General features: G+C 47.1%; 1 protein-coding gene across 4 annotated transcripts in view; it reads right to left on the reverse strand.

Moving 5' to 3' along the window:
- nrp2a (neuropilin 2a) overlaps positions 1-24,658 on the reverse strand; it is a 62,701-nt gene that overhangs the window by 32,304 nt on the left and 5,739 nt on the right. For all 4 annotated transcript variants that reach the window (XM_046382255.1, XM_046382254.1, XM_046382257.1 and 1 more), the window contains exons 2-4: positions 16,874-17,057; positions 7,085-7,266; positions 90-320 (exon numbers count right to left, since the gene is read on the reverse strand). In XM_046382255.1, coding sequence (XP_046238211.1) covers positions 90-320; positions 7,085-7,266; positions 16,874-17,057 — 597 coding nt within the window. The remainder of the gene's footprint in view (positions 1-89; positions 321-7,084; positions 7,267-16,873; positions 17,058-24,658) is intronic.

Below are 24,658 nucleotides of genomic sequence, written 5' to 3' on the forward strand. Positions count from 1 at the left end.
GTGTGTTTCCATGCACCTTGATAAGCGAGTGTATAACATGTTTCAACATGCATTTCATTTGCCTGTGTGGTGTGTGTGTGTTTCCTCACCTTGCGGCAGGCCATCCCAAACGTCCAGCCAGTCGTACTTGCAGTCTCCCTCTCCCACCAGCAGGGGGTCGTTCTCGAGGTCAAAGGTCAGGAAGGTGAGGGTGATGTCCATGTGGGGCGGGGCGATGATCATGTAGGAGCACTCCAGATTATGAGGGTACTTATCCGGGAAGCCCGGGGACTCGATCATACCAGAGGGGCTGGTGAAATTGCGGAAGCAGAATTCTGACCCTGTGCGGACACAAGGATGAGAGGGCATTCAGAACGGAATGAGCAATCGGTCACATTAGGAGAAGATACGGGCGCCAGCAATGGATCACGCGAGGATATCTCATCTGACTTGCAGAGGGTGTTTCACAGAGCCGTTCATCACTGACAGCGTGCTGGAACGTACAGTCGCTGTGGTGGTGGAGGCACGCAAACATAAACCGAAAACAAAACGGGGAGCAAATGCTCACGTGGGCGTGTCTAACGCCGCAGCACGCGTTACGAGCGGGTTAATAGCTCTGTTTTGTCGGTCCCAACCCAACGCAACAGTTTTCAGCACGGACATTTTCGAAAATAATGAAAATGCGACAAAAGTCACTGTCAGAAAAGTAGTGATATTATGTTTGATGGATTTATTGTGCCCTTAAAAGACCCCATCTTCATAAATATGAGGTTACATAATATGTCATTTTTAATGAGGGACACTTATGTGGGGCTAAAGAGGGCAATACTAACCCCTGCTCTATTTTATACATTCAGAACAAATAATCTCTGACACTCTCTTTCTCTCTCTCTCTCTCTCTCTCTCACACACACACCACAAATGTCGTGTAATGGTTCTAAGTGGGCCCTTTGCGGCGACTCCTCATCAGCCATGCAGATTTATGCGCCCTGGGCGGCTCACCTTGAGCGGCTGCAGCTGTGCGGCTCAGATCATCTACCCATCAGCCACTGCTCCGCGCCCCACCGAGGGAGCCTGAGTCACGGCCGAGTGTTTATGGACCGGCACATCAATGAGGATGGCAGAAAGAGCTGGCTGATGGTTCAGCTCACACACACACGCGCGAAAACACGCGCAGACACACACACTCGTAGACAGAGGACTTTGCACTAATGTCAAACACAGTCTCATTCACAAACGCTGGCTATTTTCTGTCGGCCCACGTGCCTCAAACATTTCTATCTTTATATGTGGGCTATAAACAGTCGGCTCTGTTTAGATGTATGTCTTTCTGTGTCTCTTTCTATTTATGTGCTCAGCGGAAGGACAAATATCTTCATGTGATAATGTTGCTAAGAGACTGTGCGTGTCAGAAATGCCTGCTGTTCTGACCCTTCTAAACCAAAAGATGCCGCTTAAACCAACACTCTTCTCGAGGCTACATAAGTGCACTTGAATGACTTGAGGTTTGTTTTTACAGCTTCTCTCCAGCCGAATTTCCTTGCGCAGGGGCCGAAGCATTTAACATTTCCCGTTGCCTCACAACTGGCGAGCGTATAACTAGCACAAGGAAAACGAGTCTGTTCTTGCAAGTATATTTCCCATCGTTGAGCGTGTTGGAAAACAGATAGGGAGGTCTAGTTGAAGGGGGGGGGGGGGGGCTCTGGTGGATTTCAAACCTGGGAAAGTGGAGTTTGAATCCAGCAGCACTGCACTGTGTCAGAGAACTGCCAGGTTGGTTTGATAGCCAGATTCATATTCATAAAAGCAACGTTTTAGGAGCACAGACATGTTAACAGGACATTCCTCCTGCAGCATTCCTCCAAGGCACCAGTCCTTATTATCAGGCAGCCCTATAAAAGCAGAGGGGTCGACTGGCTGCTCAGGCCCTCCCCTGTCTACACTTGGTTAATAGCAGAGAACTGACCCCAATCAGCACAGAGAGAGAGAAGGGAAAAAGACATGCTTTGTCTGTATCTTTCTTTTTTTTTTGGCCTGTTTTCTAGCAGATTCCTTTCGTCTGTTTTTATTTGCTCTTTTTTTTATATCTATCTTCTGCTCGATCTATCTTGATACCAATTATCTCACATTTCCCCCTCTTTGTCACACGTGTCACGTAGGAACCTGCCTGTCAAACTGTCTACTTTGCATGCTCGTGCGTGCGCGTTGTACAGAAAATATTGTCAGAAACATACAAATTTTTACCCCTCCACCCCCACACACACATGTTAAAAGCGACCGGTTGCGTCGACTCCCACTCGCACTGCGACATCAAAACACTCATCATCTTGCTTCATGCTAGAAGCCTGGCTGCCTACACACACACACACACACACACAGAACTCGGCATGTTGAAATATGACGGTAATTTACAGCAACCTACCGGAGCTATCTCCCTTTCCACTCAACTACTGACCTCACCTTCCCTGTGTTAAGTGTGTTTTTGTGCGTGTGTGCCCGTCTACAGTTACTGTGTACGAGTGAATGGCAAAAACGGGAGTAAACATGAGTGTTATGGAATCCATTAAAGCAGTAAGATGCACGCTATTGTAATGTGCTTACAATGAAACAGTAAATGAGGTATGCAGTATGCATGAGCCATATATGAGTCCTTTTTGTGCACTGGGCTTGTTATTAAGCTCCTCACATGTGTGTCTTTTGCTGCTGCCATGTTTGTCTCTCCGTATGAGCCTTGTGTGTGTGTGTGTCTGCGTCTGAAGGTGTGTGTGTGTGTGTGTGAAGGCTTCACACTGTGTGTAAGACCCAGTAACACACTGGCCTTGTTTCTTACTGGGTCACAGTGCAGCAGTCTGGAGTCTTGCTGCAGAGTAACTTCAATCTGAGCACAGCTTGACTCCATCGCCTCCAAACATGGCACTCTGTGTTTTGAGTGTGTGTTTTACACTCGGCGCACACGATGCTGCCACGTGCCGGTGCTGCGTGCATGCGCGGTGGTCCGCATGTTTGCGTATGCATGAGTACCTTCTTATTTCGTTAGCGCCCATTAGTTCACAGTATTATGAGCATGGCAATAACAAGTTGTCCCCTCAATGCCTCGTCAGCCCTCGGTCTGTGTCTTACACATAACCACTCACACAGATAACGTGCGCAGGCCCCCCAGTTGGTGCTTGCAACGCACCACGAGTTGCCATTTGGCAAGAGCTGCTTGCTGGCAAAGACGGGAAGGACATAGTGTGAATGTGTGTGTGAGATGAAGGGGGGGCGGGGGGTGAGTTGCTGGGTAGAAACCACTCGACTCTTGCACATGAGTGCCTGATGTAGTAGCAGCTCCACATGTTGTGTCAGGGCGAACCCCCACTCTCCCTCCTCTCTCCTTCCTCTCTCATCCTTTCCTTTGGTCCTTGTCTCCTCGGCAGCGACGTTCAGAGTCTGTGTTCATTCACTCTTTTAACGCTCCGTCTCTTCTGGCTGGCGGAGTCGACACGCAACTCTTTCTTGGGGGGGGGGGGCTCACCTCTGCTTTCTGCGAGTGTCTGCCGCCTCACCCTCCTCTCTCTACCTATCTGACATACAGTACACCTGCTCCTCACACTCACATCTCTTGTGTAACCCTGCTTGCTTGAGCGTGGTGCAGGGTTTCATTGAAAAAAAAAAATCTCTCCCGAGTCATCTTAGGAAATGTGTGAGTATGCCTGAGTGAGTTTGTGGTGGAAAGGGAAAAAAAAACCCCACAATAACAACAACAACAACATTGCGAACAAGAGGAAGACCCGAGAAAAGGAAAACAACATCCTTGGCGTGCCATGGCTCAACATTTTTACAGACCCAGAGAGACATCATGCATTAGTCTGCAGCACTTTATATAGAGAGGAATGTTCCCTCAGATGCCTCTGTTATGTGTCGTGCAATGGAATGCCATCGTCATGTTGTTTTAATCTTGAGTACAAAAAATAAAAATGTGTTTGTGATCAAAGTGCAGCTCATGATTTTCCTGCAGTCTTATTCATGCGTTTGCTCATCATGCCGTTCTCTTCCTCGCTGATCACTTTTAAACACTCTTTGCGCTGTTTATTTATTCATGAATTTCATTTAGCGTTGCCAGTTAATTACTTGTGTGTAATTTCAGTGTTGGGCTGGGCTGGGATGGGGAGGGGTTCAGGAATAAACACCACATGGCAATCAGCCACACAGTGACTGACTCAAGGGTCGGGATCCAATCAACATGATGGCATCGGAAATACACGCAGGGCCAATGTTATGACTGGCACTTGGGCAGGGGGTCCTGCCTTTAGGCTGCGCTCCCGCCGTGACCCCGCAGATGCCATGGCAGCGGTCATGGAGGGGACTCAAAAAGCCCTGGGGTGCCCTCGGCCCCGTCTTAACTCTGCGATTGGCTGCGACGTTATCTGGCCCCGACGTGCTAGTGGTGGGCTTAGGGGAACTGGGAAAAAGGGGGTCTTTGCTGGCAAGTCTTCCCCCTGTAGCCGTGGTAACAGCGTCAGTGGCACGTGACGAAAGTGTATGAGGCATAGATTGGGGGGGGGGGTATAAAGGGTTAAGCACGCATGAGTAGGAGCAAAGTAGGCCACAACAATAATGGGGAGGAGGGGAGCCGTGCACTTTCACTGTACAGCAGGATTAAGGCATACATGTGTGTATAGTGGGTGGGGGTGTGGGTAGTTGGAAAGATGTTGTTTTGGGGCAACCGCTCATCCTGGTTCCCCTCAGGAGGCGGAGGGTGGAGGGGTATCAGGATGGACGCAGAGTCAAAGGTCGACTCCTGCACTTCCTCCCTGGAAATAATTTGCTTTCGCTGCGTTCGGCGCTGACACAAAACAGATTGTTCGTCCAATTCAAAATCCCCTGGAGTCGTTACAGTCACGGCTTACGTAATAGGGTTGAATGAACAACACAAAAACAAGCCGAGGTATCGTTAGTTCATACTGCGGAAAACAGGCCAAGATATGCCTCTCGCGGACACACACACAGCCAAAACCAGACACACACTGTCTGACTTCCAGACACAGGGTGGTGGGGTCAGTCTGGACTGTAAGCTGTACTGTCAGTTTAAGATGGGAAGGAAGCTGAACACACACACACACACACATCTCCCAGCTGTGTGCTCAGATTTCTATCTCTGCTCGGACGCACCCTTTAAAAACACATAAACACAAACCCACACGTTGTACACACTGTACCAAAACAAAAAAAACAGAAAATAAAAAAAACCAAGAGGACTGCCCTCTCACTTCTACAGCTTTGATACTGACTTTAAAAAGCAGCAAAATACAGTTTGTACAATTACTGACTCGCAGAGCTGCTTAGAAATTACAAGCACACAAAAAAGTCAACTAAAATCCATTAACGATGGTAAAAGCGATGGTGGTGCAATTGCTTCCACTCGGGTAAATAAACACATCTCAGCCGGGATCTCCGCGTTCCCGTCAGAAGTTGTGAGCTGTGTTTAGTGGAAACCCGTGGCCCAGGCCTGCCACGGTAAGACAAACAGCTATGATGAGAGAGCGTGCAGGCGCTGGAAATGCAGTAATTAACACATGGCCTCAATCACACAGTCTGAATACATTTTCACTCTCTGACTCACTCCTCCTTTGTAGGCCTGCCTCTCTTCACCCCAATCATTTTCCCACCGTGTGTCTCTCTCTCTCTCGCTCACACACACATACGCACACACACACACGTGCATCTATCATTCCACCTCCACATACATAAAGACAGACAGAATCTCACACAACAAGCTGGAACCACCCACACATGCAAGCGAGCAGACACCTACATGTGCTTCTCACAGTGACACAATCTCTTATGCCCCCCTGAATTTACACCAGGATCTTGTTAAAGCCATGGCAACCGCATTCCCCCCCCAATTCCCGTCCGCCAGCCGTCAATCCACCCAGTTTGTGTGTGCACGTGAGACAGATGCAATCTACGGCGTTACGGTGTCGGGGTTTGAGCCGGTGGCCTCGATAACCAAGCTGAATTGAACTGAGTTCATTTGACACAAAAGCGGAGATATTTTTCAAAGGTATCAGGCTCCCATAAATGCGGCCTTTCGATCGAAACCCTCTTTGTTTCGTGCTTTTCAGTCAAGAAACATTTTGAGACCTCAAAAGAATGTGAATTTAAATGGACGGTGGCCTGTTGTAGAGTTACCTGAAGCTGGTAACTCCAGTGAACATAAATCTTTTTAGCTGTCTCAAGGCCACCTGTCCTTTTCACCTCTCTGTCTGCTGGACACACACACATACCTTACCGCCACCGCCGCCACCTAACTGAATATACTTTCCCCGACAACCTCATCCCGCGATGCGCACTTCGCTGACCTCAAGAAAATCCCGTTTAGGCACACACTCATCCCCATCAATCTCCTCGCCTCCACCTCTGCCCGTAAACCTTTAACCTTAAGGCCAACTCCAAGTTGCCTCGGAGTTCCCTCCATCATCCCTCCGCCACCTCCCGCACGGAGCCCTCCTCATCTCCCCAGAGGAAGCGGATCCCGCACCAATTAACCAAGCATTCCTCACATGCTTTCAGGCGGCTTGAAAGTAGAGGTTTTTTTCCGTTTTTTCCCACTCCTCCCTCCCTCTCTGTCTCTCTCTCTAACATTTGTTTACATGCAAGGCTGCCTCTGCTGATGCAAATTGCTGTGAGAGTGTTGGGGTGTGTTGGGGTGAATGATCACAGGTTTCGGGCCATTAACTTGGGGCAAAGAAGCGGCATGAAGGCAAAATCATTAACTTAAGTATTAATGTACAGCCGAGCCTTGTTTGGTTCCGAGTGTGAGAGAGTAATCTGAAACTCATGTTTCCCCACAAGTTTCTCTGAATGTTTGTAGATGGTGGTGGTCCATGTTGGTAACGACCATGATCAGTGACTGAGTAGCTGTTACCCTTTTAGTGGGACTTTTGCCTTAAATATAAGCAACATTAATGAGCCGCTATGCTTTGTATTGCAAACCGCACACTGACTTAATGTAAAACTGCAGCAAGATTGTAATAAATGAGAAGTTCGCAGATGAGGCATCATGAAAGTAGAGCACACTTTCCCATTCTAAACTACCACTCGTGTTTGTGGTCGAGCTCCTCACCCGTTTTGAAGATCTCGTAGCGCAGCGAGAAGCCCGCCCCCTGGTGGGCGTAGTCTGAGACGAATCTGATCTGGAGAGAAGGTCCAGATGAGATGATCGGCGCTGGGGCGATGTTGCTGCAGTGTCGACCCAAAACGTCAGCGGTGTCCGAGGTCCCATCGCGGATCTCGATGAAGTCATACCTGAAAAAAAAAGAAGAAGAGAAAGAAAGAGAGAGAGAGTGAGACACAAGGGAGATTATTTCCTGTTGCTTCAAAATGTTTTCCCAAAAGCGCCTTTCAGAAAACGATCCTAACATTCAGTTTACATTGAGCTTAATGCAGCAGGAAGGGATTAAGAGAGGTAAAGAGATAAAAGGGGAGAGGCGGAGGGTAGTTAAACATAGATAGAGGGTTATGCAACAAGCTAAGCTAATAAAAACCAGACAGGTGTCGAGAGTTCAGCCTCCGGACAGAACACACAATGTCCAAGCGAAGCATTTAGGAACACAACACAGCATTAAGACACAAAGAAATATATCTGCCACAGAACTGGCTCTCACTCAAAGCATCTTACTTATGCTGTTTCCCCTCAGCTGCATCCAATAAATTTATCTCTTACGACCCAGTTTTTCTTGGGACAACAACATCAGATTCCTTTTACATCATCTCGGGGTGGGAACAATCCCAAAATCGTTGACTCCCGGATTGCAGGAGAGGAGAATAGCGGGAAGGCTGTGTTCCAAACAGGATATAACTGGGTGGATTCATTAAAAGGAAGTGTGTAAAAGTAGACAGTAAATAGGTGAAGGCTTTGGGGGAGAGGAAAGGTGAGGGCATCAGCAGCTGAGGAGGGGGGCAGGGGGGTTGTGAGAGAAGAATCAGGATAAATAAATGTGAAGACACCTTGCCTTTGTAACTTCCACATGCTTGAGCTCTCAGCTCATTATGACCTTTGACTAGTCAAGTGACCCAGAACGACAAAAGCAAATTCTTAACTGTCATACCAATGTGTGTGTGTGTGTGTGTGTGTGTGTGTGTGTGTGTGAGAGAGAGAGAGAGAGAGAGAGAGAGAGAGAGAGAGAGAGAGAGAAGCCCACCTGGCTCATCTAGAATTAGCTCATAGCCCCGTGTGTCATTTCTCTAACATTATTAGACACATGCAGCAGTCACTCTGAGGCAACACGCACAAATAACCGTCTCTCTATGGTGTTTTATTGACTCAAATCAATCACAGAAACCTCGGACTGTGCATGATGGGGTCCTAATTCCTCTTCCACACGTCATCATTGACAACAAATTTTAATGTTGCCATGTTTGCAGTCTTCTGTGCATATTTACATGGTGCTAAGAATATGTAAAACACGACATTGTTGCCAGGTCAACTCTTGCTCGTCTATGCTCATATAATAAGAAGGAAAGGGGACAATAATTGGGAATAAACATCCCCAGAGAAGCCCAGCATGAGACATGACGGGTCCAATCGATTGCTTTCCTCATAAATGATTGTTTTAGAGTTAAAGTGAACTTGCATCACTATCATAATATATGGCTTTTACACTCTTGGTTACACTTAAATTGCTGGGTATGTATATGTCAAAGCATCTGTTACACCAGATGTAGTTTCCAAAAAAAAAAAAAAAAGTTTCAACCCCTCCATTTATTATCTGACAATATTTTTAGGCCTCAGGTAGGTAAGTACTGTATAACTGTTGTGTATGTAAAAATGTAAATGTAAAACTGTTATTTAGTACAAAACACAGCTTTTCTATGCGTTGCCTCCGATAAATGACACCATAGCTCTGTTGCTATGATTAAGAAAGGACCAGCACATGCCTGGGAGCTGATAGCGAGTCGCCACTTTTTTAAGGTAATAATTTGAGGTTGTGACAATATTAGAAGGTGTGGAAAACTCTGTAATTTTTTTTGTTACTATCTCAGTGCTTAAATGCTATTTGAAGTGAGTTACATTGAATCTTACTTGTTTTTTCCTAAACAGGCAATCTTCGCTTTTCTACCTCTTCTTGCGAGCGTTTGCGCTTTACGAGTGTGTTTTCTGCTAAATATGCACCTTGTATTGCAAGTTGCGCAACTGTGAATAATGTCCTTGTAATTTTTGTTTTGTCTCCATACTATTCATCTTCAGTTCTCTTTCTCTCTCTCTCTCTCTCTCTGTTTCCAGTGCATGCAAGTGCTTCTTCATTATTATGAAACCCTGCGTAACTAACTGCATCACAGCAGGAGCCCTGTTGCTACGTACAGGATCCCCCCCCCCACCAGCATACACACACATGCAAGCACACTCTTCCTCTATTAGTTTGTAAGACAAAGCCGTCAAAAAACCCCAACAGGCCCGCTGTTGTCTCGCTAATTACTGTGATGGGCTCTGAAGAAGCATCAGAAACGTCTCTGGGTTTGAGCCACTTTTAAACACAGCATCTTGCTAATGTTCTAAACAGGAAACTGTTCAGTGTTATTTTTTTTTTCTTCATTACTTCCCAAAACTAAAATAGTACTCAGAAAAAAGCTGAGGCGGTCAACTCTAAGGCTGTGTTTCTCTGCGGCATCTAAGCGCTAAGACTGCTTTTGTGCTGCGGCTTGGAATAAAACCTGGATTAAGTAGAGTCGCTAAGCCTCTACTTTCTGGCTATCTCATCCCCGCAGTGTATTGATTCCTATACAGAGCGTTGAAGCTCCGACTGCCGATGGAGGGATAATCTCAGCCACATTAATCGAGGTCAGAGTGGCACACGTACAGGTGAGGATCAAAGCGTGAAAATGCTACAATGAGCCTGTAATGTCATTTCAACATTATCAGCATCATGCAAGCATCTGACAGGGTGTGTGGGAAGCGGTCTGTTTCATAAAACTAAAAAGGTATCTCAGACAGAGTTTTAAAGACGAGGGTGAATGTCAGGGAGGGAGCCCTTCAACTGTAAGGAAGGACCACCGATTCACATTATATCAACAGCACGGAATAACAAACGTGAAATATTAACAAACAGACGTCAAGCAATCCATATAGTAAGACTTTCTTTTGGAACAAGTTGGAGTGTCCCGCTATGTACTTTTAATGCACTGCAGTTGAAGTATGTGATGGCTGGAGCTGAAGCAAATCAGCACAGAAACGGGCCTGGAGAGCACTTGTGCTCACAAGCGAAAGATCCGCTGTCCAATTCTCTTATACATGTCTCGGTTGTAATCCTGCATTACAGAGGCGATCGTAGAGGCTTTAGCAAAGGCAAGCTCCCACGGTGAGCCTGTAAGAGCCACGGCTATCCCTAAGCACGCCTGCTTAGGAGCTGTAACTGACACATGCTTAGGGAAAACACACACTCAAACGTGGGCCAACAAACACACACACACACATGCAGATGGACAGACACGCAAACGCGCACATGTAGACAATCACAGGCGTGTGCGCGTACGCACTCGAACGCCGTATCGCCAACACGGAGGATAAAAGGCCCGCGAAAGAGCTGAGAGCCTAATTAGGTTTTAATTGATTTTGGAGTGGGTCTCTATCCTTCTTTCTGTCTCTCTCTCTCTGTCTCTCTCTCTGTCTCGCTCTCTCCTGTCGTGGATTAGCGTCAGTGAGTGAGTGTTCCTCAGATGTGATTATTGACCTGTTCGCTCAGCCTCTCCCCAGGCTCTGATGAATACATGCATGAGGGCCCGACGTGCGAGAGCGCCGCTGTCTGTCTCTCTCAAACACACACTTGAACGCATTCCACGACATTACACACACACACACATATAAATCATTTGCACACACACAAACCTGCACGCGTGGAGACACACATTGCATGGCACTCGCAAACGCATCCAAGCATTCACAAAGCACATCCATCTGCCCTTATTAGGAGTTGTTTTGATCCAAAACCCCGCCTATGTCTGACACCGTCCATTCCCCAGTCCCAGCATTCTGTCTGTCTGGCAGTCTGTCTGGGTCCTGTGTTTAGGGAGCCATTACAGGGCACCAGTTTCACCCCTCCCTCATTTCGCCCATAGAGAATAGCTGCAGCAGAGGGAGAGGGGTTAAGGAAAGTAAAAAAAAAAAACAAAAAACCTTAAGGGCCAGTAATTCTGCACCAGTCCAGACACGTTCTCTCTTCCTCTGCTCTCATATATCACTCCACCCCTCTGCCAAAGCAACTAATTGCCTCTCACACCTTTGCTGTTTGTTGGGGATCAGGGACATTTCCTGCAGGCAAAGGCACCTAACCACAGAGATAGCTGCAGTATGTATACGCTGCAATATACGTGTGTATATAAATAGGTCTCTCAAACTTGTCTTCTGGCCTTAAGGGCCCTGCTGGTGGTCATTCCCCCCTGCAATAAACAGCAAAACCCTGTGACTACATCTTTGTTTTATCTTCTGTGAAATCAGCGATGCGGTTCTCATTTAACTACCTGTCTGTCTGCATTCAACCGCTTGTCTGTGAGAGAACCAGCTTGGGATATTGTGTTTCATTTAGTTTAATCTGAATGCCTCCACGAATACATAAAGCAAAATTCGAAATTACACAAAAGATTAACACATAATATGCTGTGGCCGCGTCATGGTCGTCTGATTTGCTTGTGCTTATGCTGATAAAAGAGCAACAGCTGCTGGAGAATATCAGCAAACCAAACTTGGCTGCGCTCAGACACTTGAGGCCTTCGGTTTAAATGAGTTCCCTCTCAGCTCTGTTGTGTTATTCCCACCCCAGCCCCCCTTTTCCACTTTCGGAGCACAAGAAGATCCCGATCGGGTAAACAATGAACAACCGCCTGTCGCTTCTTTCTTCTCTTTCTCGGTGATGTACGCAGGCAGAAATTAAGTAAGGCGTAGGGTTTGCAGTAGACACACACACACACCCAAAAGCTCAAGTAATCTACACACACACGCAACCACCCACTCCTCCCACCCTCGATGGGGACTCTAATAAACCATAAGTGCCTCTGAAATATTAACTAGATTCTGCGAGCAAAATCCCTGCAGATCCACAGAGCCTGCCATCTTCAATTTAGCCCAAAAACAAATAACACTCCTCTTCCTCATCCCCTCCTGCCTCACCTCCCTCTTTCTGCTGTCCGTCACAGATTCATACTTACAGATGACTGAGGCCAAACCGCTGACCACAGGCAGTCTGGCCTCGGCCCCAGACCTTCTAGTGCAGCATCGATCTGAAACATCACACTGTAGCTGCTGTCTGAGCTCAAACCTTGACCCCGCTGCCCCTGCTGGATGCATTTTAATCGACCTATTTCAACGCATATTTTCTGATGCGAGATTTCCCTCACTTTCAGCGCATTTATTTGGATCCTCTAGTCTATTTAGTTTACATGTTTTTGGACTGATTCACATCCAGTGCTGCACAAGGCTAGACTATGGACCTGTGTGCACATAGTGTGTTTTTTTTTCATCTGAGTGAATGGCGTCTTTTTTCATTTGAGGAAAGAGTGTACGCAGCCTCAGCATGTAACAGCCCGAGAGAAAAAGAAAAAAAGCTTTCCTGCCAGAAATAAATGCTATGTGGACACGGGCCCTAAGCTTATAGCTTTGATGCACTGCTTATGTATCTATGTGGCAGGCGAGAGCGATTGATCAAAGAGAGCGTTTGAAATGGGTGGCTGTGCTGGTTTTTACATTTAATCACACCTGTTACTTATTATATCATCATTATAGCAACTGTAACAGTCACGACCGCTGGACACTGATGGCCGTGATCTTGTCCTAAACGCTGACCGTGTGCCGGATATTGACAGATCGCAACCTCCGAACAACTCCCTTCAGTCGTGACCTCTGGCAACTCATCTGTGTCTCCTTTCATCCTTAACCATCACCCTCCTCCTCCTCCTCTTCATCTCCTTCTCCCTTTCCCCCCGGCCATTGCTGATCATCTATCGATTTCCCATTACAAGCGGAATACAGGCATTGATCCCACACCTCTCTGCTCCCCCTTCGGGTATTAGTAAGAGGGTGATATCATGCACACACACACACACACACACACACACACACTCATGCAAACACAGGAGAGATGTTTCTCAGTGTTGGAGACACCTCTCGTTGTGAACAGATGTGTTACAGGCCGACGGGATTTACAGTGTTGTGTGCGTGTAAAGTTATATCATCAAATCTTCCTCGGGCTGCATTCAATAACAAATAACCAAATAAAAACCACAAAGGTGGAAGAAATGGATCTTCCTGAATGACTACTTGTTTTGTGGCGCCTGTATATGTGTGTGTGTGTTTGTGACTGAGCCCGTTTCAATGTTTAATTCAAGTGCGTAAAAATAAAACACTTCCTCCTCGGGCTAGAGGAGAGGGAGAATGAAAGAACAAAGGGAGGAGAAAGATAGATCAAGAAAGGGAGTGAGGGAGATGAAGCGAAAGAGAAGGAGAGCCGGAACGAAACAGAAAAAAAGAGGGAGAAGGGGAGAGAGGGGAGGGAGAATCCCCCCCCCCCCCCCCCTCCCTCCCGCTCAGCTCCTGGTATATCACTAGGTAGCATCCTGGGGCTTGGTGATGGCAGATTGCATTAGAGATATGGGCCTGATATTTCATCTAGCCTTTATTACATTTAGTTCACATCAATCGGCTGGCAACCTGGAGGAAAGGGCTATTTGGCACGCGGCCGGACTCCCCCTGAAATGAAATCCTGAATTAAAGTGCCACCTCAGACATGGAGCGCCTGCATAAGGCTGCGGATTTGATTGCTGCAGCAGAGCCGCGGTTTGGCTACGTTACATCCGTCCGAGTACTGACTGTTTGAACCCACTGAGGGAAAATCACCAGCTGGCCGGGGGTATTAGCTAGAGTTCAGGCCCCTTGCCTGGGCTGACCAAGCACTTTTCTCTGTTTTATAAGGGCTTAAAGTGCCCAAGGGGGGAGATGATAGCTGATGAGCACTCTTACACCGACAGGTTGCATGCTTAAATGTGTGCGTGCATGTGTTTTTAATCTGATCTCCCGAAAACACATTTCCATTTAAGATCTTTACGACTATGTCACTGGCTAGATGTTTTCTTTCTTTTTTTCTGTGTTTCCACGATTAGCAGTCCAGACCACATAGCTCTGTCTCTTTCAGGTAACACACAGCTCTGGTTTTCTCCAGTGTTCTCCAGTGTAATCCCAGCTGTCACACGGATTTTCAGCCCTGACCAGGATGGCGAGCCCCTCCACCTCTGCAGCCCTCCGGCTTCCCTCGCCCCAAACTTGCAGAGGACCATGAAAATATGCAAAAATCCGCTCTCCGCTCACTCACACTGCCGTGCCTAATCATACAGGGAAAAAAAAAAAAAAGAGAGAAAGAGAGAAAAAAGGAAGCTACCCATAGCAGTGCTACAGGACTTGGATCAATCTGGGTAAAAAGCACAGCACAGGATGGAGAGAGCAGGAATACTGAGCTCTACTTTAGCTTCCCCCACTTATTTCTTCTCTCTGTGCCCAAAAGGGAAATGCAGAAGGGCAAAAACATTAGTGTTAGAGGTTATGCATAAATAAATGTTGGCCTGATCCCTTATTTCTCTAATGGGCCTCTAAAAAGGTGGTTATCACTTGGGAGGATAGATGGATGGATGGATGGATGGATGGATGCATGGAGGAAAAGAGGCATGGAGGGAGGGAAGAATGAAGCAGGGCAGCTAGTCTTACAAACTAACACTCGCCTTCATGCTTGTAGAGTTACTCACATGTGGACGCTTTTTCCCACCCACGCTCATACATACACACGCTCATACACACAGGATGAAGGAAGATTGAGTGGGAGTGTGTGTTAGAGGGCAGGCCGAAGCCTCGATCCCTTCAGGCAGGCGTAAAATAAATAAATAAAGAAAGAAAGAAAAAAATAATAACCCCCATCTCAATAAAACCCTCAGCGGAGAGGAGGAAAGAGGAGGCATTTCTGTTCTCTCTTCCTCCTCCCTCAGCCTCCTCTTTGCCCTGCATGCCTTGGGCTGTGAGAAACTGCTTGACACACTGCTTATCAACAGCTGAGCCATTCCTCTCTCCACCACTACAGCGGGGAAGTCCAGTGTGCGCTACGGTGTTGACACGGCGACACTGGTGTAAAGGCGTTATTGCTCTGAAACATATTGCGAGGGAGATAATTACGCAACATTCTGCCTTTGACAAAAGCGACAGACACCTGGAGACACAAAGCCGAGACATCAAAATAACATTTCCACTTCGCTGCGACGTGACACAACTGTGTGAATAGAGCCGACAATCATTACAAAACCCTTTCACCAAAGCAGCCATTGATGTCCTCATGAAAGTAACATTTTTCTCCTGGCCAGACAAAGTGCTTTGTCAGTGAACAATGCAAAAACGCCCATCGAGGATTATTAATTCCTCCATTTACAGAGAGAAGGGAGGGCTGGAGCAAGGAAATAAGAAATAAATGGGCATAAATGCGGAGACTGCGCTGATAAATCTCGTCTGTGTTCACTTTAAACAGACTAAATGGACAATGAAAAAGTCTCAGAGCGAGCAATGTGTGTTACAACTATTTTATAAGAGTGGATGAAACAGTGGAAAGCGTGACTTCTTCTCCCCTTCCTCTGAGGTCAAAGACAATAGAAGACCATATGATTTGGATTACTCACGTCTCTGAGAAAGGAAACTGACCAACGCACTCATATCCAGATAAACAGCTGGGTTTCATTCTTCTTTTTCTTCTTCTTTTGCTGCTACGCTTCCCTGTTTATTCTCTCTCTCTCTCTCTCTCTCTCTCTCTCTCTCTGTGCCTCTCCCACCCACAAACTTTAAGACTGCATCACCATTCTTTTCGTTTATCCTATCTGCTCTGCCTTTCTCATATGCTATCTGCCCTCTGCGTCCAAACACACACACACATACAGAATTTCAAACGCTGCTTGACATTTGATTATCGGATAGAGGGGGATTACAGGCGGGCAGCCCTGATTATCTTACGCACACAGAAACGATGCTCAAAACTCTCCTGAACTTTCCAATTGTGGTTCACAACTTTAGCACGTAAAAAAAAAAAAAAACCCAAAACCTTTCAATCACCTGGTTCCAAGTTGAATAAGACAAAAATATCTTTTTGCCCTGTGTCATCGGTTTAAGCAGAGGAAGAAAAGCATTAATTATTTAGCCATTTGACTTCTTCTTTCCATTCTGTCTTTGTTGTGACCCTCCTTGTCTGCATTCACCACTCTGTGAATGAGACCAAAAAAAACCCCTGGAGAGACAAAAACAAGCAAGATTTTCCTCCTTTCCGAACTGTTGAGGTTATGTGCAGCTGACGTGCCCTTGAGCAAGGGATTCCACCCAGTAATTACTCCAGAGAAGGCAACACTAAAAGTCTGCGGTCACGCTGGGCAGCATCCAGGCCATGATGTGCGTAATGGTGCAAATGTGAAAAAAAAGGGACGGCGCTGAAAAGGGCTTATGTGCTCGCCTTTCTCTCAATAAATAATTAGTTCACAAAAAGGAAACCACAGTCCACTTAATGGTCTGGAGAAAGCTTGTATCTACAATTAAAATTTCCTTTGCAATTGACCTGTTGTGGTCAAAATGTGGAAAATGTTTCAACGATTTGGCATCAGGCCAAACCGCCAATGCTGAATTATAATAGTAAGTAAAAAGAAAATCAGCGAGCTTCAACAGGAAATGACTTATTTGAGATGCAAATGCTTTTGCAACATGCTAATGAAAATGTCAACACAAATAATCAGTTAGCCAGAATAATAATACACCATGGAGTCTTAATGGTCAAAGCAAGCGATTTATAATGACATGACTTGGCCCTCTTCATGAAGCCACCATTCCCCCATTTTTGTCCCGTCCCCGTCTTACTTGCAGTCCAGCCTCTCGATCTCAAAGTGTGGGTTGAAGTTGAGGACGATGCGCTGCGAGGGCTCCGGCGCCGTGATGATCCAGTGACAGTTCTGGTGAGGCGGGTACTCCAGAGGGTAACCCGGGGAGGTGATGTAACCCGCCTCGCTGGCGTCAAGGACGCCTCCGCACTCTAATGCTGCGGCTGAGACATAGAGGGGGACAGGATGTAACAGTTATTGACCCAAAATTAGATGAAATACAGGAGCAGTTCAGTATATTCAGAACATTTTTATTTGAGACACAGTTGCGGTGCTTTTCCACATCTGTCATTGGCAGGGCAGGCCGGCATCAAACCATGTAATTCCCCAGTAAATGGCACACTCCCTAGAACAGTGACTCAGAGGATGCTTCTTCATTTACCTTGTTTCTCTGTATGAAGATGTGATGAGCAACAAATGAACAGTAAAACAAAGAAAGCAATTTAGGCCGTCAGTTAGGAGGAAATTGGAAAAACTTCTCCATTGTGGATTCTCAATGCGAGTGGGACCGCATGGGTAAGCTATTAAAACAATAAAAGATCATCACTGCTGCATTTGGCGTGCGTGCCCACACAACCACACACACACACACACATATGCAGAGAAAGACACAGAGCCTTTTTCCCCTCTTCCACACCCAGGCTCTTATCTCTCTTGTTCCCCCATTGGGAGCGTTCTCCAAGTGTAATTGTTGCTCCGGCAAGCCAATCTGCAAACATTAGGACACATTCCCTGATCCTATCACGCTCTCCCAGGAACAATAGCCTGCCAATGGCATCGCTCGACAGGCTTAGACAGGAAGTGACACACAGACGGCCTGTCTAGCGGGGTTCTGGGGGGTCACCCCTGCTCTGTAATGAGAAGCTGACGCGGCGACAAAAGGCCCTATTCTCTGCTTTCACACTGACAGCTAAGGCGGCTCTCGCGCTTCGCGTTATCTCCAATAAACACGCTAAACATATAAACTCACACGCACATACAAAAGGGAACATGTATATGAGTATTCTGTATGCGCATACACACACACACCCAGCGGGGCATCACACACGCACACACAAACACACAGCAGTGTGAACAATGGCTCTTTTATTACTCTTGCATTGCAATAGATTTGCAGGCATTATTATTCTTTACGGAGGCAAAGGCGAAACGTGTTCTCCATGACAACAGCAGGGGGTGGTTTCGCTACCTACCTCTATATATGTGTGTGTGTGTGTGAGGTAACTGATGCACCAGGGGGATCTCTAAAGGCAATGAACTTGGTGATATTGAACTCAAAGAGGAACAACTGTTTTCTTAATATTGTAGCTGGCTACAGAGGAAGGACAAACTAAAGCTTATGGTATGCTGTCATTAGCAGTGGTGGGCTTAACCAGCACGCCGCTGAGCTGAATCTATTTTTGACATAAATGGGTTGATATCCCTGTTTTTCCTTACAAATTTCTGTGAAAGCATCAATAAAGAAAGCGGAAAGGAAAAAAAAAGCACCAAAGGTTTGAAGTGTAATAGACCCTTCAAGTGATGACATTTCCACCGCCTATTGTGCTTAAAAGGCACACTTAAGATTCTCTGACATTTGATAGAGCTGCAGTGGCTTCCGTACTTTGTTACTGGAGAGGAGCGATGCCCACGCTCACGCAGCAGGCACACACAGCTGCTGGTGATTTCATGTGAGTGCACGACTTCAGCCGCCCACGTGCGTACGCGCAGATGCACATACGAGCTGCGCGCACGCACATACACAAGTTCAGCTACACGTGCACGTACGAAGACACGTACCCGATTGCATGCTTAAACACACTCCCACGCGTTTATACACATTCACACACACACACAAAGCCAGTGCTCCATGTTCAAACGACCACCCACACACACACACACACACACACACACACACGTATCCAAATACATATAGAGGGCCTGTCAATCACAAAGGGCTGACAGAGGTGGAAAAAACAGCTAACTGAAAAATTTCAAAAGCGATAGCAGGGATGGCAAAGAATGACAGAGACAGACAGAGAGCCACACACACACACAGACGTCTCTTTATCTGCTGCGGCTGTGCAGACAGACAGTCATTGTTGGGGAGTCTGTGGAGGGAACGGTGTGCAGGAGGCTATCAGCACGCAGAGCCCCTGCAGATTAAGCCGTTTGGGGAGAATCCTGAGCTGCCCATTCAATGGCCTCCAAAGAGGATGAAGACGAAAGGCTGGAGGAGAATGGAGAGAGAGGAGAGGGAAGGGTAGAAATGGTGTTGGCTGTGGTGGGCATTACAGAGGGAAGGAGAATGGAAGAGGTGAAAGACAGGGAGGGAGGGAGAGAGGATGACAGCAAAGATGGTGAGGAGAAAGGGAGGAGAGACGGCGAGGCGATGGATGGCGGATGGATCGAGGAAGAAGGGGGAAAGATTGATCGCAAGAGGAGGAGTGATGAATGAGGTGGGTGGGGTTGGTGTAAGACGGGCCGGTGCGAGGACGTAGGTGGGAGGAAGAGAGAGGACGAGTGGCAGGCGAAAGGGGAGGCAAGAAAAGGTGATGAGGAAGGAAAAATGCAGAGGTGAAGTGGACAGTGAGAGAGGAGATGGAGAGCTGTGTGTGTGTTGTGCAGAGAGCCTGACAAGCCTCATTAAGACATGCCATGCAATCCAGCAGCTCCCTGTAGACACTGACCCCACTGGGAAACCTCTGCCAGTCAACTCACACACATGCACAAACACACACACACACCAACACAAAGTCGCTCTGGTAGAGCGCATGTCAGTGTATGTATGTGTGTATGAGTGTGTGTAGGTTTGTGGGGGGAGGGGGTTGCAGCAGCAACACATCTGTACTAAGTGACCTGCTGTGAGAAGATTCTGATGACAGATGTGTGTATTTATTCCTAATTGCTTGAGTGTTCATTACAATTAGTACAAACTATGTACATGTGAATGTGTGTGTGTGTGCGTGCATGTTCCACTGTTAAACAGAATGTTTTGGTGAAAACAGAACTAGCGGCGTTGGATGAGTAACGCAGGGGAAGCACTCAGGAGCTGCCAGCGAGCTTCATGAATTACACTGTCTCTTCTACTGGAGGAACCAATCTGTCTGCGCACACACACACACACACACACACAAAAGTGCCACGTTTGTTTCCACCATGCAGGGAGCAAAAACCCTGTTAAGTGTGTTTTTTGTAAGGCTAGTATTCTGAGTATTGTGTGGACGAAACAAAAACGCTGCAGAAATGCTGTAAGTGTGTGCACCATTCACATTTAGTGGAGATTACGTCAATGAAATGAATGAAAGTAAAATCACTTTCTGCGTGTGTGTGTGTGCGCACAGTTTCAAGCTGTTGCAGATCAAGTCAAACCCACAGACGTCTTTGTGCCCGCTGTGAGTGCCTTTATCTTCATCATCTTGGAAAATGTGCATATGTCTGCATGTCTTAGCTCACGTTCTGGTGTGTGTGTGTGTGTGTGTGTGTGCACATGCTCGTGCTCCCTTTTCTATTAGCGGCCTTATCGTGGGAAGTATGGCGTCACGCTCTGGGATAAGCTGCGAGTGTGAGGAGAGGCGCTGATAAATCCCTCCATCATTCCTAGTGTCCCCCCACCACCACCACCACCCACCTTAATTAAAAAGTGCTATCGCCCCAGAGTGAGGGAACGAGAGTGGAGAGTGGGCTGCACTCATCCATTCAGTCAAGAGCAGGGGGTTTGTCTCTCCGACTGCTTTTAATCTCACCCGTTCCACAGTAGACTGGACCCGTGGAGGGGATGAGGATGAAGGGGTGAAGCCGGGAGGTTCACTTTCATTGCCCTGCGCTTTAAAACCTTTGCGATGAGGTAGGAACGCGTTGGGAAAGAGAGGCGGCGGTACGAGCAGCACTAGTGGCAGCGTGGGCGTGTGTGAGAGATTAAAATGGAAATCTAAATTAAATGATTAAATATCAAGATGCCGGCTTTAAAGCTTTCTGGGATTGATTTCTATATTAACTTTCTGTACTTGTTGCATTGATTTGTGTGCAAGAAGCGTGTGGGGACAAAATAAAAACAAAAAAGTCTGGACGCTATCAAGTCAAAAATAATCTGATATGCGTGAAAAAAAAAATAAAGAACTAAAATCAGATTTTGGAAAAGTGGAAAAAGGTACTCACACCACATAATATCTAATTGACATGACGCATTGAGGCCAGTGCAGGTGAGGACATCAGTGACTCAATTCTCCATGCTTGATTTACTGGTGTTTTAGGTGGGTGAAACGTGTTCTGAGGCCAGTTTTCCACCAGAATAAAGCGACTAAAACACAAGTTAGCCCTGAAATGTACCATACACAGACAAAAGCTTTTTGTTTAACACTGTTAACTGTGTTTAAGGAGGGATCCCCCCCCCCCTTAAGAATGAACAAAAGCTACATCAAAGGCAGATAATATCCCCCCAAATCCTCTTTTCCTTTCCCTCTGTCTCCTTTTCTTTCTCTGTTTCCACTCCTCCCTCCCTAACAGGATAAGTGCCCCATGCTAATCAGCTAAATGCACACTGCTGGTCATCAATGGTTCAATGGATCAATCGAGCAAACAGATGGCTGCTGGTGGTTGCACGGAGGGAGGGAGGGAGGAGGGGGGGGTAATACCTGTATCATGTCTCTTTTCTCCCTTGGTGCGCTCTTTTGTCTCCGTGCGGCAGTGCCAAACCTGCACCGCCTAAGCACTTTTCACAAAAGATTTCCCTGTCTAAAGAGTGGAAATAGCCGAGCCTGCTTCAGCAAGAAGAGGGAGCTGTGAGGAATTGAGCTCCGCTGCCGGAGTCTTGGTGATTTGTTGCCCCCCCCCCCCCCACCCCACCCCACTCCCGCTCATACCTTACAGAATGTTACCTTTCAGTGGAACTGACTGCTTTTAAAAAAACCTTTTCTGGAAGAATTGCAGCTCTTACAAACGCCTTTTTATTCCTTTGCATTCACACCCATATTTCCTCTCCTCTTTAAACCCTGCTCGTGAATTACAGTAAATTTAAAAAGCTTAGCCTCTTGACAATGATAACCCCCCCTCCCTCTCCAGCTGCAATCTAAACCTATCCTGGAGCACCCGTTAAGACCCCCCCGTGGGGCAGCTAACACGGCCCAGTGAAAGACCCTGCTCTGTTTTATTTATGGGGGGGTGGCTGTGAGTGCGCCCGTGACTCTCATACCTGACTGGTATTGAACGGGGGGCCGCTCCAGTTTGTCTTCGGCTATGAATGTTAATAGGTGACCTTGTTTTCGCAGCTGATACCTCTGAGGCGGGGGGCAGATTAAAACACAGAGAAATGCAAAGGATTGAAGGCTGGGTTGGGTTGAAGATGGGCTGGGGACAAATAGAGAGCGGCAAAAGAGAATAAAAATGAAAAAGTCCAGGAGCTAACATTTGGAAAAGACATGATTAAATGAGTAGAAATCCCAACTCTGGAAGAAGTCGATACCATAGGTGGAGAGGATGCACAGCCGCCCACTCAATAAACATGCAAATGAGCTGCTTAATGGCCTGAATATTAATGCTTGTGGTAAGAAGTAATTGATGTACATGTCACCGAGTCAAACTCTTGTGATTACAGTACAAGTGAAGTGGAAGTCTCTCTCTCTCTCTAACTTTCATGGGAACATCACCCTGTAACAGAGTGTGTGTGTTTTTGTAACGCTACACGCACTTCCACTTCTCTTCATTCCCACCTCTCCTTCGAGCTCTGGCTGTGATTTTACCCCACTTTGAGCTGTGTCACCCCAGACGCTACTGTCACTTCATAAACCCTTAATGCGATCTGTAGCCTCTAAGTCCAGTGCCATTTTAACTCCGTGACCCCGGCACGCTTTGATGTTGCCCTTTCCTCTCACGCTCTGTTTGATGAACACTCCCTCCGTTCAGTCTCTCCTCTGAGTCTCCCTTGTTCCCTTCTGTCCCCGTGGCCTGGTGGATGCCACGCTCACTTTTCTGCGCCCTGGCTTTTCTTCTCCACCCTTCTCCGCAGTCGCTGCCTTTCTGTCCTTTCGCATCACTCTCTCTCGCTCTGCGTCCCTGCACCCTCCTCCTCTCCCCCTCCGTCTCTCTGAATCTGCCTGTCCTGTCTCCGTTCTGTTCTCTTCCTCTCTCCTCTGGCATCTGTGTGTAATGTGGCCCTTGGGGTGGGGGGTGGGGGGCGTGGAGACAGGGACATGTGGTGCAGTGTCTTGGCAGGGGAAAGAGAGGTTGGGGAGAGGGGGTGAGGGGGGGATCTATAGCTTCTTGCTTGCCTGATGGCTGCCAAGAGGCCCACATCTGTCTCTGATCAACCAACGGGTACACAGACAGCCAGTAAAACACACACACACACTGACACGCACACAGAGATTCATGGCTGGGATGACTGTCCTATTTAAAACAAGTAGCCTAAACAAGAGGAAGAGCAGAGCTTGGCTTCCTTCTGAGGCGGACCAGTGGGTGGTGTTACAAAAGCTCAGCAGTCATGATGGAATCATGAACAGCTCGTCACTCGCCTACTCCTGGAAACCACTGCACTGCAGCCGCACGTGGACTACAGCCAAATCATCAAAACTATAGGCCTACATCTTATTTGGAATGTATCACGTAAAGATGTGTTAAACATGCATGATTAATAATGCAGACACACAACACTACAAGGTAAATGTTGTCCTTTTTCCAGATCCACATAAAATATAAAACGGTGACACCCGGAGTCAAAGCACCGTAAAAGCAAAGGAGAATGCTGGAGTGCGTAAGTGATTTACAAGGATGAGTGAGCGAGAGGCCATGTGTCACCCCGCCAGTGGCGTCACTTCTCTGTATGCTAAGCGCCTACAACCAACACCTTCAAACCTGTCGACATCCTGCGCGCTTCTTGCCACGGACAGAAGCAGCAACTAATGACTGAATCGTTATCATCATCATTAGATCACCTCTGTGCAAGACACCGACTGGAACCCCGCGCTCTCTGGATGTTAAATCCATGTTTGATGAAGCTTCTAAACAAATTCACTCGCTTCGTACGAGCTTTGCGCTCATAGTATCCAACACGGACTCATTTTTGCCACAGCGTCGTTTTGCGATGCTTACGACGAGAATTGGCCCTGCTTTGAGTGCCTTAAAGCAAGGCTCTGGATCTGTACCAGCTGCAGGGCTGCTATTCTGCCGCTCACCTTGCACCATAATCTCTCAGCTTATTGTTATTTGATTGCTGAGAGTGCACGGAGGTGACGGCGCGTCGCCGGCAGCTTCAGGCGGCGGCGCACAGCCACCAGCAGCCCTGCCTTCACCCCGCACGGACAATCCCAAAAGAGCACGAGGACAGAAGGGGGTGGGGGGGTGATGAAGATAATGATTACGGTCATATTAGTCAAATTCTACAATGACGGCGTGGCTTTTACGCACGGGTTCTTGGACACAGGGGAATTTGTAAAACCACGGGTTCCATCCCAGCCTACGCCTAAAACCCGTTCACATCCTGATGTCAGACAGCATTTTAATAAAGGGTTTGTTAGTTTCCCTCGATGAATAATTAAATCAAAGAAAAACAACGGGCAACTCCGCGGGTGAACAATGTGAATTTTCAACAACAACAACAACAAAAAAGGCTTCACGTATACAATCATCTCATTCACAGCCCGGTGAGCTGATGGTAGGTTCTAGCTGGGACAGATAACTGGAGTCCGGGCTTCTAAATATTTGATGAGAGCATCTAAGTTCTTTAGTTTTAAATGTGTAACAGCCGGCTTGGCACAAGGCTGAATGAGTCACTGACTTTTAATTCAAAAGA

The sequence above is a fragment of the Scatophagus argus genome, chromosome 24 (assembly GCF_020382885.2).
Source record: "Scatophagus argus isolate fScaArg1 chromosome 24, fScaArg1.pri, whole genome shotgun sequence".
Classification (NCBI taxonomy): Eukaryota; Metazoa; Chordata; class Actinopteri; family Scatophagidae; genus Scatophagus; species Scatophagus argus.